Here is a 15498-nt window from a genome sequence, read left to right as displayed (position 1 = left end):
ATGCTCTTGATATTAGACAGGGTAAAATTCAGTCTTCCCAAAATATTAAATAAATCAATAGCTTTTAAACACAAAAGCCAAATGGCAGAATAAAGACAAAGCAAATATAAATGCATATTCAGCAGATAACAGATCATTAGTTTTCATTAAGCAAAAATTAGAAGATAAATAGACATAGGCATAGCTAATATTTTACCTTCTATCTTACTAAGGGCAAATAAACCTTCATTTCAAGTGTATGTGGAACATTTTTAAAAGCTGAAATTATGTTAGACTACAAAAAAATTCAATAATTCAAAAATCATTGGCATACAAGCAGTAGTCTCTGATCGTAAGGCCAAAAGTATTTATAAAAAAGTATTTCTAAACAATAAAACAAAAACAAAACAAAATGCCTATCCAAACTGGAAATTAAATGGTCTATTAAACAACTCTTGAATGACAGACAAAATAAAACATGAAATTGCTGAATTTTTAGGCAATAATGGTAATGAGAGTAAGATATATTAGAATACATGGGGCTCAGCTAAAACAGTGCTTTGAGAAAATTCTGAGCATTAGTTACCCACATTATGAAATAAAAATAAATGAATTAAGTATCAACTCAAAAAGCTAGAAGATAAACTAAAACATTAACTGACAGCAGAATGAAGGATTTAATAAAGCTAAAGGCATAACTTAATGAGTTAGAAAGCAGAAATCTGGTAGAACTAGTAAAATAAACTTAAGCTAATTCTTTGAAGAAAAGAAGCAACAAAATAGAGGAACCACTAGCTGACCTAAGTTTCTAAAAGAAGATATGTATACAAAATAAATTATAAGGTTGAAGTAACCATCAAACCAGAGAGAATGTTTTAAACATCATTAGAAATCATTTCTCCCGACTCAACGTGACAAGTTACAATACCCAGAAGAAATGAATCACTTTAACAGAAGATTCAATATACAAAATCTGACTCCAGAAGGGATAGAAAGTCTAAGGAGACCAATTACTACAGAAGAAATAAAGTTTCCAGAGAGCTCACCTGTAAGAACTCACCATATCCAGGTGGTTTCTAAGGAGAAATTTTACCAATATTTTACATTTTAAAGATCAAATAATCCCAATGCTACTTGCACCTTCCAGGACAAAGAAAGAAAGAAAGAAAAAGAAAGAAGGAAAGAAAGAGAGAAAGAAAGAAAAAGAAAGAAAGAAAGAAAGAAAGAAAGAAAGAAAGAAAAAAGAAAGACTTCCAATCTATTTTTGTAATGAATGTTTAACAGTGATTAAAAAAAAAAGCCTGATAAAACTGAACAAAGCACAAATTTGACACCAAACTTTCTTCTAAATTTTGATGCAAAAATAACAACAATCTTCATTCCTATTAAAAGTACTTAATAATTCAAAAATTCCTATAAACCTTGTAACATGATTGAATATACAGAAATAAGGAAATGGTACCCATGACTGGTACTATTTTTAGAAGACATTACAGGTGCCATCCAATGCCACTAGATAAGAAAAAAAATATTTTAAACACTTAGGGATAGAAAGGAAAAGGTACAACAATTTCTATTTGCAGACAATATGATTGTACACTAGCAAACCCTATTGGCTTCCTACTATATTTATATATGTATTTATATGTTCATAAACATGTATAATATATATGTATATATATGCATGTATGTATATTTATAGGTGCACATACAAATACATATATAACTACAAATAATATATGTATATATTATATAATGTATGTAAAAATATATTTATGTATTATAGCTATATATTTATAATATATATTTTCATATACTTATATAATATATATCTATATAAAGTAGCTAGGCATAATCATTTTTTTAATGCTGTATGTGGCATCCAACAGGCATAATTGTAAAAATTTGTGCAAAATATACATAAGGATGCTTGAAAATACTTCTGAAAGACACAAAGAATGTTTACCAAATGAAAAGGCACACCTTGGTCTTAGATGGGAATACTCAACATGCTAAAGATGTCAGAACTTCCTAAGTCAATTTATATTTAACACAATTTTAATATAATTACCAACAAATTTCCTATAGAATTAAACAAGTTAATTCTAAAAGTCACCTCGAAAAAGAAACAAAGAAGAATCCATGGCAAAACTCTGAAAAATCAAAGGGTAATTTTTGGTGGGATAGCATGGCCAGAATTAAAACAATGTGCACCTACGTAAACAAAGCTACAAGATATTGATCCATAAACAGATAAACAAATCTTAGTCGACATTTAACATATTAGAAAAAGACAAGACTATAGAGAAATATAATATGTAATTCAGGATACATCTCAAATGACTTGAGAAATACTGACTTTTAATAAATGGTGTGGAGACAACTGAACAGCCATTTGGATAAATATAAAAGCCATTCTTTGCTGCATACTGTATGTGAAGAGAAATTCCAAATGGACCCCTAGTATGTAAGAGTAAAAATTACTAGAAGAAGACATAAGTGAATGTAATTATAACGTGGGGACAGGGAAACTCTTTCTATGACCCCAACATATGTGACAGTGTTCCAGTAACATTTAATTTACAAAAATGTAAGGGAGTCATATTTGGTAAGCAGGTTAAAGTATGCCAACCCCTGCTATGAGGCCAACTTCCATTTACAGAAACACTGAGGATAGAGAAAAAGTTAAATGACATCACAAGTAAGCAATCAGATATATCCAGACAGCTACAAAACAACTGACCTAGTATCTACAGAAGCTGGAGAAAATGAATTAGGTGGAAATTGTTATAAATTCAAATAGACAGATATTAATTACCAACTCTAACATATGGAACTTGTTTGGACTCTGACTTGAATAAATCAACTATAAACAAACATTATTGATGTAGAAAATAAGAATATTAAATGACTTAATGAAGGTCTCTAAAAGCACCAAAAGAGAAACTTCATCTTTCTTCTTATATTAGGAGCCCACAGGGAGAAGTCAATTATACCAAGGTAGAGATTAGAACCTAATTATAGACCATTAAGGGTACATACCATGACACTAAAAATATACACAGAATAATTCCATTGACTTTTAAGCCAAACCTCTATTCACTCATCAAATTAAGAACTGATGGGCCAGGTTCGGTGGCTCATGCCTATAATCTTAGCACTTTGGGAGGCCAAGGCGGGCAGATCACTGGAGCCCATGAGTTCCAGACCAGCCTGGCCAACGTGGCAAAACGCTGTCTCTACTAAAAATACAAAAATTAGCCAGGCATGATGATGTGTGCCTATAATCCCAGCTACTCAGTAGGCTGAGACATAAGTGTCCCTTGAACCTGGGAGGCAGAAATTGCAGTAAGCCAAGACTACACCACTGCACTCCTGTCTAGGTGACAGAGGAAGAGCCTGTCTCAAAAACAAAACAAAACATAGAAGAGAAAAAGAAAAAAAATGTTGTCATAGGAAGATATCCAAGCAGTACTAACACATTGGCATTGGTAATATTTCAGAGATGTACAAACTAAACTTGTCTACCTTGATAGACCTCTGCCAACACCTTCTGCTTTCCCCCTGCCAGCTCAAAAGAACCAACACATAGAATGATCTTGCTTTTAGAGTTGTATAGATTACAGTATCCTTCTAGGCAGGATAAATGTATAATGAGTATAGTTATACTAAATACTCAGCATGGAAAAATGTCAATAATGACTATATATGCATGCAAGCATAAACCAGGGATTGGTTCTCACTCAGAATCCATAGCCATTACAAAGTGATGGAGGAAGACACACTAGATGTGAGTGACAAGAGGCTGGTGAGGGACTGCTTAGAATGCCCTGCTTTTGAGTACATTCACTTGTATATTCGTATTACACTACCACTCAACGGTAAACTCCTTGAGGGCAGGCATGCCTCTTACACATCTCTTTTTGTGTATCCTCCAGTATCATGCAGCACCCTTGGATATACTGGTACTTAGTAAATACCTATTGAGCTGGATTAAACTGAATCCTAACTAACACAAACTTGAAAGTGGCCAATCCCCACTTAAGCTGGATTTTAGAGGCACATATTAAAACAAATGAGGATCTTTCTAATACCAACATGGAGAGGTGGTGGTAATAAACACAGGTGTCAGAGTGCGATTACTTGACTGTCCCTGCAGTCTTAAATAATTTAAGAATATTTTTAAGTTAAACTGTCGAAAGTATTATTTTGATTGTACTTCAATCAATTCAGTTAATAATAAATGGTGAATAAAACGTAGTATGGTGTGCAAAAGTGTTAAGAGTGAAATGAACCTCCTACACAGGATTAATACTTTGGTTGGGCTCGTGCCTTTCCCTGTGGAATAACTTCACATTGAGTGGACCCTTACTGCTTACAGGCTTGAGTCTCTTAATAAACTTGTGGCTTAGCGCATTTTATAATATAGTGCTGCTTAACTGCTTTTGTTTTTAAGGAGAAACTTTACTTTGATTTGTTTTTTAAGTTTTATTCCAATAGAACCCTTTCGAGCACTTTGACAACTGATAATCTTGTTGATCAAAGTGACTTTTCCTGGAATTCCAATATGTGTGTATGTTCGTGCCTGTGTTTAACACCTTTTTTGAGATATAGTTTAGGTATCATTGAATTAGCCCATTTAAAGTGCGTAATTCCATTGGTTTCTAGTCCAGCGGATATTTTGATTCATCTTCAATAAGAAGTAGCAATCATAACGGCAGTTTGGCTCACTTCTCCCTTCTTTTGGTCTCAATTTTTCTCCTTTACAGCTTACAGTTTCATATTCCCAGGATTGGGCACAAAACCAAAGACGTTTAAGAATCAGTCAAGTGGCATCTGCAGCTGAGCAATGAAGGGCTCAGAACCAGAAAGAGTAATGGAGCTGGGGTCAGAATATAAACTAGCAAAACTCTTCCCTATCTGTATTCTCACACATTGAGTGAAATATTGTTTAGAAGACAACTCAGAACAGGGTCCTATACATTAAAGCAGTTAAGAAAGTGTTGGCTTTCTTTTTCTTTTTCTGTTTTCACTCAATTCCATACAATAGAGTGAAAAAAAAGCCAGTCATGAACAAAGTTCTTGAGGTTTGAATGGAGCCAAGAGGCACGCAAACCCTTCAAGGGCCCAGGGCCTGCATGGTCCTGGAAAGTGATGCTAGAATCCAGCACAGATGGCAGTATTCCTCAAACCATCTCCTGCCCAGGACTGACTTTGCTGAAAGGATGGTTCACTGTTCCTCTCACCCCTAAAACCCGCTCCCCAAGCTGCTACAATGTGATCGGTCTTCCTTTGAGAGTAGCCACAGTTTTTCAGAGGGGAGAATTCGAAGAGGAAACACAACAGGAGATCCTTCTCTTCATGCCCCCAAAACACATGTCGATGAATTCAACTCATTTCAGAACTTTTTTTTAATTCTTCTGAGTAAAAAATCTGCAAATAATTTACCTGAAGTGTCACACTGGGGCAAAAAAAAAAGCTAATAAATATCTGGATGAAAGCATTGATTTTTTTTTTTTTTTTGCAAATTTTTATTTGCACAGTTTTTTTCTGAAATATTTACAATAAACAACTTAAAATGAAAATGTTATTGTTTGTAGAGAATGATGTTTTTTTCTATTTAAAATGAGTTTATCATTGGAAAACAGGCTGCTATTTAGTCGAAGAGGCAAATGTTCTTTCTGGTGCAACAACCTGTTTTTCTCTTAAGGAGGAGAATTTATTCCTATTTTATGCCTACGAATAGAAGAACTTTCTGTTGTCCAATACTATTTCCTGCAGGCAGAGCCTCCTGATGCAGGAGTGATGGAAAGAACTAGAGCAACAACTCTCTGGCCAAAGGCTTAGTAGAGAGAATATTCTGCTTGTTGAATTGGTCCCTGCTTTTCAAATGGATAAATAGTTTTTTCTCTGAGAGTAAACAGGGGTCAAAAGAGAGTGCTTTGGCTTCACTGAGAAATCCGCAAATATTTCTCAGAATTTGTTAGTATGGATGGCGCCAGTAAAACGGTTCCTTAGAAACTGGATCGTCTTACCAAACAGGCAATTTACATGGTTTCTTCTTACACCATTTCACTAACATCTCTAGTATCTCTCTGAAAGCCAAGAGACCCCACAAGGAATGAGTAGGATGAACACTTCTGCTCCTGTTTTTAGTCTATATTTTTCCATCATGAGCACTCAACCAGGACTAAATGAAGAGAGGCATTCCTAGTAGACACAGAGGACATATTTTGTGTTTTCTAGTGCCAAAACACACCAAAGGATTAGGTGCTAGAATGGAAAACAAGTTTTCTCCATTTCCTGATTACTTTCACAGGCATTCTTAGTATCTTTAACTTTCCTCTTGTAAAATATACACACACATGGACACACACACCCCAGGAGAAATCACTGGGTTCTTTATACCTTATAATAACCTTTATTTCTTGGTTTTCACAGGAAGAGATGACTGCAGTAAGTGTTTGGAACTCACTGCTGCAGGATACAGGGAAGAACTGGAAACTGTGAGTAGGCTAAGCATGGCAAGGATAAAACTAGCCTATAAGTATATTACTAGGAAAGTTATAAACTAACAGAATCAATATATCATGGGTTGTCGTCAGGAAGTAAATCAAGCAATAATTCTTTTTAAATGGACACAAGACAGGAAATACATCCTCTGCTCACAAATGTGGGTTGGCAGCAGGATTTTTCACTCCTATAATCACCAAACCCCATTTGCCAATACTAACATTTAAGCAATTACAAGGAAAGACTAGGGTAAATTCTAGCATCCTCCTGGTCTTGTACGGAACTTACAAGATAGTCTTACAAATGCCTAGATTTGCAACAATTTGAGAGAACAGGAAATCATTATAATCAATTGAAAAATGAAACTCAGTCTCTAGTTAGCAACATTGGTAATCCATGGGTTGCAGGTCTCCTGCTGACTTCCAGCTAGCTTTCCTTTATTTCTATGCAAATGAAAACAGCCTATGGAGGCGGATGACCTTGTAGACCTTCCAGAGGTAGTGTCACAATGCCTGAGATGTCAGAAGAATGATGAACCTACCATCATCTGCCTCTTAGCTGTCAACCACTTAGCTTTGGAAGTTATAAATATCTACCATTTCTTACCAAAAATGTTTACTATATACAATGTGATGGGACAAGAGCAAAAGGGAGATAGATCCAGGTGACATGTGCATCAGAGAGTTCTATTTTATTAAAGGTATTGGGAACCTGTAGGGAAAAGACATAAACAGTGTTTTCAGCTGTCACTCAAAAGCCATCTTCCACATGTGTAAAATCTCAGATGGGCTGTTGGTCACAATGTAAAAGCAGTTATGCTCAAACACCAAGACAGTAATTAAATAATATTAAAATTTAATAATCTTTAGTGCAATATTTAATAATGATTAGAAAAGTAGGTAATTTAAAAAATTATAGATTATATTTTAATGTTATTTGTAAATATTTATTATATTTAAATATAAATGTATATGTATTTTTACACATTCCTCATCATTAACATATATCTAATGTATTAGTTTGTTCTTGTGCTGCTAATAAAGACATACTTAAGACTGGGTAATTTATAAAAGAAAGAGGTTTAATTGACTCACAGTTCCACATGGCTGGGGAGGCCTCAGAATCATGGTGGAAGGCAAGGAGGAGCAAAGTCACATCTTACATTGTGGCAGGCAAGAGAACTTGTGCAGGGGAACTCCCATTTATAAAACCATCAGATCTCATGAAACTTATTCACTACCACATGAACAGTATGAGGAAAACAACCCATGTGATTCAATTATCTGGCCTCACCCTTGACACCTAGGGATTATTACAATTTAAGGTGAGATTTGGGTGGGAACACAACCAAATCATACCATCTAATATTCTTACATGTAGTGAGACCTTAAGAATTTTACTTCATAAGGAGTTTTATTATAGGAAAGATAAGGACTTTTACTTTTCCCCATTTGGAATTTCAAAGTCACCTAACAGGTTGGTGGCATATAAGCAAATGTATAAGCACACACCAAATGCACTTATAAATTAAGAAAATCTTTCCAAAACACATAGATATTAATTTTTTCAAAGTTTTTAAAGGAATAAGCCAGGAATTGATGAGTAGTAATGCACAGGAAGTGAGCTGGACGAGAGTAACAGCTGCCATGACTACCAGAAGATGTAGATTCTTCTCCTGATTTATCCACAAGCCACTTGGGTGACCTTGGCCAGTGCAATTAACAAACATTTGTTGGGTATCACGGAAGACTTCATAAACTGGAGATCATACAAGATGAACAAGATCTGGTTCCTGACCACAAGAAGTTTCTGAGCTAGTAGGGAAGAGAAGACGTCCAATTATAACTAAAATGGCAGAATGAGAATAATAAAAAGAAGAGCAAACCAACCACAACAGGAACTTACAAAAGAAGTGGAAAGAAAAGCCATATATATATATATATATGTACACATAAAGGCTGAAGAGAAGAAAGTTTGAAGGAAGGTTTTATAAAAAGAGGGCACATGAAATGAGCCTTACAGGTGGATATGCTTCTGATAAGGAACCCTAATGGTGGAGGGTCTCTCAGAAGCAATGGAAGAGAAATTTGAATGTGTAAAGTTCTGAATTCAGCCACCAGGTGTTTTTAGCATAGACAAGAGCTCACTGGGTCACCTATGACTCTTCAGAAATTTGTGTTTGAGACACTTGTGATAGAAATTCATGATTATCAAGATAAGAAGTCTACACAGCATTTTCTTTTTTCTTTTCTTTCTTTCTTTTTTTTTTTGAGATGGAGTTTTGCTCCTGTTGCCCATCTGGAGTGCAACGGCATGATCTTGGCTGACTGCAACCTCCACCTCCCAGGTTCAAGCAATTCTTCTGCCTCAGCCTCCCAAATAGCTGTGATTATAGGCATGTGCCATCACACCTGGCTAATCTTGGATTTTTAGTAGAGATGGGGTTTCTCCATGTTAAGAATTTAAAGAGCTACTGAAAGGTTCATGATCACACCTGTGCTTAGAAAGTTATCTCCAGCAGTGCTACGGGAAATGGACTGAAAGAAAGAGGGGCAGGACCAAGAAAGTGAGTCAGTGGTGCAGAAGCAAGGAATCTGGGGCAGAGACAACCAGGACCTGTGCCATGCAGAAGAATGGGGATAGAGGAGAGGTCTGAATTCAAAGCAGTTCATAGATGACTTGATAGTTAACTAGACAATTTGGCGAGGGAGAGGGTATAATCCATGGGTAATGTAAACTTCTGGCTTTAGTGTCTAGGTGAATGTTGATGTCACCAAGACAGAAAGTAAAAGAAAAGGAACAGATTTGTTGAGGAAGATAAGGTGTTCAGTTTAAAGCATGGTGTGTCTGAGGAGCTTATAGAACACTGAGATGGCAAAGCATAGAGTGATGTTTCTCAACCAGGGACAATTTTGCCTCCCCTGCCTCCTGACACAACAGAAGATACTTAGAAATGTCTGGGGGCATTGCTGGTTATCATAACTGGAGGAAGTGGAGGTTGCTGCTGGCATCTAGCTGGTAGAGTCCAGGGATGCTGCTAAACATCCCAAAATGCACATGTCAACCCCTTGTATTAGTCTGTTCTCAAGTTGCTAATAAAGACATATGCAAAACTGGGTAATTCATAAAGAAAAAGGTTTAATGGACTCACAATTCACATGGCTGGAGAGGCCTCACAATCATGGTGGAAGAAGGAGCAAAGTCACATCTTACATGGCAACAGGCAAGAGAGAGAGCATGTGCAGGGAAACTCCCTTTTATAAAACTATCAGATCTCATAAGACATTCACTATCATAAGAACAGCAAGGGAAAGGCCTGCCCTTGTGATTCAATTATCTCCCACTGGGTCCCTCTGATGACACCTGGGAATGATGGGAGCTACAATTTGAGATTTGCATCATATCAGCCCTCAACCAAGAAAGAATCATATCACCCCTCAACCAAGAAAGAATTATCTGACCCAAAATGTCAATAGCAAAGAGATTGACAAATCCTGGTCTAGAAGGAATTAAAACTTCCAATGTAAAGTTTTAGAAAGTAGAAATGAATAGGCTTAAGAAATTTTAGTCATTCATACATCTGTGAGGGATGGGGAAGAAAATTAGCCACCACTGGAGTATACAGAAAAGAAACAAAAGGCTGTAGCTGACAAAATTCTAGGCCATATCATCTCATTGGCAATATGAGTTTGTTGGGTACAGTAATGTCAAAAATCTTTACATATTCAAAATGCAATTATTTGATGACTGTTCTCAAGCACGTGTGTACACCACACATTATATGTATTGAAATATCACTATGTATCCCATGCATCTGCACAACTGTGTCAATCTTTTAAAAACTGAATTAAATTTTTATAAAAAGAAGATAGATACAGATGAGGATGGAAATCAAGGAGCAAATGAGTTATAAATGCCCAAAAACCTAAACATGGTAGATACATTCCAGGCAGTAGGCAGGGAAATATTACTTGCAGTCTAACATTTTCATCTGCAAACTTGATATAACTTGGTTACAAAACCACACTGCTATAAGACAAAAAAAAAAAGAGGACAGGAGAAAGAAGAAAAGAGGAAAGCAAAGGAAAAGAGAAGATAAGATAGGAAAAAATGGCAAGGAAAACAAGGAATGTAAAGGAAAGAACAGAGTAAAGGCATCCTCTAGAAGGCTGACAGGATACATTGTGAGTACAGTTCTAAGGAGTAAGACTAGTGGCCATTCCTGATAATTTTGTGAAACTGTGATATCAAAATACATTCTACAGACAGCAAAATCTGCTTCTTGAACCATATCACCGTTTTTCAAAAGCTGTGTTAACACAAAATGACAAAACAATAACGAACACCTTGAACAATTCTCTGGTAGTTAAATAAATTTTGCTGCAACTCTGCTCCAGGCACTTGGCAGGTGTAGAAAGATTAGTGAAATGCTCTGAAGTAAAGGATCATGCAGAGATGCACGGTGGGCCGCCTGGCAGCCTTAGACTGCTGGGCACAGAGGCAAAAATAGGATTGCAAGAAACAACAAAATGATTCTTTTCTTGTCCAAAATGTTAGGTAGCCCACAAAGACAAGATTTACCTGGAAAACAGAATGCTGTGGCAGCAAACCAAAGGAGGCATCACCGAACATGAAAGAGTGGGAAGATCATGTGCCCAGGACAGGAGGTACAGAGCATACCAGAGTCAGAAAGATCTTGAATTTGAACTCCGGTTCCACCATTAGCGAGTTTTCTGCCTTTTGCAAGTAGCAGGATGTCTCTGCGATTTATTTTTGATTTATTTTTCTTTCTCGTAAAACATGGATGATGAAATTCCTGTCTCCTAGGAGTCTGGTGATGATTAAATGAGACAATGTATGTAAAGCGTTTAACATAGCAGCTGGTGCAGGGTGGAGACTCTATCAGTGGGAGCTGCCATTGAGTAATATGTAAATTCTATTGCTTTAAGCAATGATTGAAAAAAAATTGGACCCACATTCTGAGGCAACCCCAGAACGGTATGTTAAAGAAGGTAACATATTTGAAAACTAAAATGAATTTGTCCACTTGGAAGTGACCTTCAGAACTCTCTGGTCAAATTTCTTCATTTTGCTGATGGGAAATTGGAGAAGAAAATGAACATGTTATTGTGGTTTGAATGTACAAGAAGCAAAAATAAGTTTTAATTAAAGAGAGATTACATTATTTTTATATGACACAAGTTGAAGATGGAGTTAGAAAATTACCATTCATGATGACTTTGTGTGTGTGTGTGTGTGTGTGTGTGTGTGTGTTCACGTGCGTGTCAGAAATAATAGAGTTCTTCTGAGGCGATGTCTAACAGAAAGTTATCCTTAGCTTTCTGTGAATTTGACTAACCTCATCACCCCCAGTGCACCCATTTGTCAAGTAAACATACCTAATAAAGTTCTCTGAAGCTTCACAGAGGGATGAATAAAATCGTTTCTGAATGAACTGATGATCATAAAGAACATGCTTCTCCTAAGCTGCAGCCAGGTCACTTACCTGTCCAAGAGCAAGTTAGGAGCAAACAGGAGTTTCCCTGGGTGCTCCATGGAGCGCCAGACGAGACCAATCATCAGGATCTCTAGCCAGGCACATTCTAGAAGGTGGACCTGATCATGGAGGGTCAAATCCACAAAGCCTGAAAACAAGCAAGAAAAACCCTGCTGACTCAAATGAAAAAGACTCATTACTTGTGAAATTAATGCAACAGGGATTTGAAATGACAAGGTCTATTGTCTACTAGATGGAGTAAATGCAATACAAACATACTTTTTAGTAAAGTCAAGTAATTATTAATTATTTTTTAAATTTAACTATCTCAATGAATTTCAGTGTGGCATTAAGTTTCTTAGTGCCATAGTGTCACATCTACAGAAATGTACCAACTTGAGCAACACACTTAGCTTTCTATAAAGAGTTATACTCGGTGTGAAAACTTGTGTGCATTCTACTTAGTCACGTCTGATAGCACTCTGTGACTGCTCCTCATTTCTGTTTGAGTAGAAGACGCTAAGGTGCAAGAAATCGAATTTACTTGCCTTAGACCAAACAGGAATTGGAGCACAGGCAGAATGAAAGGCACTAAATTTCTATTTCTTTGCTTTGTCCCTAAGTCACACTCATTTTCTGTAACATGTACAAGAAAGACTCATAAAACACCATATATAAATAAATCACTTGGAAGAATGATTCAGATGGAAAAAAAAGGTGACGTTATGATTACTTAGGGTAATAACCATCAAAATATGTTCTTGTTTTCTAATGGTGAACTAGGAGATTAAAGCTTTTTCCAATCATTAACTGATATTATTATGGTTACCTAATAATAATAATGAGGAGGAGGAAGGAAAAAATGAAGGAAGAAGGAAGAACAAAAGGAAAAGGAAGAAGAAGACAAGAAGGAAGAAGAGTTTGTTGAGCCCTTACTATGGGTTAGAAGCAATCCTAATATTTCTTGTGCACAATTATTTATGAATGCTACAACCTGAAGAGGTGGGAACTGATATGGCCATTGTACAGACAAGAAGACAGATGCTTAGAAAGCTGATTTGTCTTGAAGCCAAAACATGTGCCTTGACCACAGTGGACACTATCTCTTCTGAGCTCCACTTAATTTGAGAATTTGGATCAAGTGACTAAAAAAATAACACACCAAACGCATTAAGATATGCCAGAATGACAGGGACAATAAATGAATCAAGTATCCATAAAGATTGTACCTTCCAAGTCAGTTCCCTATTCTTTTGCCCTAAGGTATCCCACCATAGTCTATTTCCCTGCTTTCTCTTTTTGCCCTCAACCCTTCCTTCTCTCTTATCCATGAGAATGGCTCTAGGAATCCCACTGAGTGTATGTGTGTGCTTGTTCTTTTCTTTTTCTCTCACAAGTATTACACTATTAGCTATTACTCTATTAGCTATATTTGTGTTGATAGAAAAGACAAGATGGAATTTTGTTTTCCTTTAGCAGTCAAGTATGAATGGTCTGCCTACAGGATGTTTCTTCTTGCAGGTCTTGGAGGTAACAAAAACTCAGCATGATAAACAGGTAGTTATCACTTCATATATGCTTAAGTATCATCTTTCAGATAATTGTTACATCCAAATAGATAATGATCCACATAGGGAAACCAAAGCTAGAGACAGACCTCAGAGTCTACGCTCCCTTTCTTATCATCATTTCATAATCAAAGTTCATTAATTCTGTCTTTGAGGTTACTATCATTTTCTCCTTTTCATTGCCACTGTTGATACACTAATTCCATTCCTAACACTCTCTTACCTTTTTGCCTGACTTCTTTAACTCAGCAGAATTATTTGAAGATTTGTCCATGTGGTTGCATGTATGAACAATTGATTCTTTTTATTGCTAAATGGTATTCGATTGCATGGATATATCCCATAAATGAATACAATGTATCCTTTCATTGGACATTTGGATTGTTTCTAGTTTTTGGCTGTTACAAATAAAGCTGCTACAAGCAATTTTTTTTTTTTTTTTTTTTTTTTGAGACGGAGTTTCGCTCTTGTTACCCAGGCTGGAGTGCAATGGCACCATCTCGGCTCACCACAACCTCCGCCTCCTGGGTTCAGGCAATTCTCCCACCTCAGCCTCCTGAGTAGCTGGGATTACAGGCATGTGCCACCATGCTCAGCTAATTTTTTGTATTTTTAGTAGAGACAGGGTTTCACCATGTTGACCAGGATGGTCTCGATGTCTTGACCTCGTGATCCACCCGCCTCGGCCTCCCAAAGTGCTGGGATTACAGGCGTGAGCCACCGTGCCTGGGCTACAAGCAATTTTTATACAAGTTTTTGTATGGACATATGCTTTTATTTCTCTTGATTAAATACCTAAGAGTAGGATATTTGGATATATTATGCCAGGTGTATATTTAACTTTTTAAGAAACTGTCAAACTGTTTTCAAAGTGATTGTGCCATTTACATTCTCACCAGCAATACATAAAAGCACCAGTTGGTCCACATCTTCACCAATGCTTTGTATGGTCAGTCTTTTAAATTTTATACATTTGCCCAGGTACAGTGGCTCATGCCTGTAATCCTAGCACTTTGGGAGACCGAGGTGGATGGATCACCTGAGGTCAGGAGTTCAAGACCAGCCTGACCAACATGGAGAAACATTGTCTCTACTAAAAATACAAAAAATTGGCTGGGCCTGATGGCGCATGCCTATAATCCCAGCTACTAGGGAGGCTGAGGCAGGAGAATTGCTTAAACCTGGGAGGCAGAGGTTGTGATGAGCTGAGATCATGCCACTGCACTTCAGCCTGGGCAGCAAGAGAGAAACTCCATCTCAGAAAAAAAGAAAATTTATACATTATAATAGATATGCAGAGGTATCACACTGGCACTGTGGTTTTATGTGCATTTTCTTTTCTTTTCTTTTTTTTTTTTTTTTTTTTTTGAGACGGAGTTTTGCTCTTGTTACCCAGGCTGGAGTGCAATGGCACGATCTCGGCTCATCGCAACCTCCACCCCCTGGGTTCAGGCAATTCTCCTGCCTCAGCCTCCCGAGTAGCTGGGATTACAGGCATGTGCCACCGTGCCCAGCTAATTTTTTGTAATTTTTAGTAGAGACGGGGTTTCACCATGTTGACCAGGATGGTCTCGATGTCTTGACCTCGTGATCCACCCGCCTCGGCCTCCCAAAGTGCTGGGATTACAGGCTTGAGCCACCACGCCCGGCCCTGTGCATTTTCTTAATGATTAATAATGTTGCACATCTTCTCATGTGTTTTCTAACAGATCATTTTGCTATACGGTGTTCAAATTAATCATGCATGTACCTATAAATCCTGCTAGGCCATATACACATTGTAGGCACAAGACGCATGATTCTCTCAAATCTCGCTTTTTGTAAAGTTTAAATTTATTGCACCTTTATTACATCACTGAGCCATGCAAGGCTCATGACAGAATAGCCTGTCTCAGAGCAAGTGTCTTTCCATTGGAAAGAGTGGATTCCACTCATATAAAG

General features: G+C 37.0%; 1 protein-coding gene across 3 annotated transcripts in view; it reads right to left on the bottom strand.

Moving 5' to 3' along the window:
* Positions 1 to 15498, bottom strand: part of ESR1 (estrogen receptor 1) — a 408861-nt gene that overhangs the window by 72794 nt on the left and 320569 nt on the right. For all 3 annotated transcript variants that reach the window (XM_054254535.2, XM_078370326.1, XM_078370327.1), the window contains exon 6: positions 11999 to 12137. In XM_054254535.2, the coding sequence (XP_054110510.1) occupies positions 11999 to 12137 (139 nt within the window). The remainder of the gene's footprint in view (positions 1 to 11998; positions 12138 to 15498) is intronic.

This window comes from Callithrix jacchus, chromosome 4 (assembly GCF_049354715.1).
Source record: "Callithrix jacchus isolate 240 chromosome 4, calJac240_pri, whole genome shotgun sequence".
Lineage (NCBI taxonomy): Eukaryota > Metazoa > Chordata > Mammalia > Primates > Cebidae > Callithrix > Callithrix jacchus.
The sequence above is the reverse complement of the archived record's forward strand: the minus strand, read 5'-3'. Positions and strand labels throughout refer to the sequence as shown.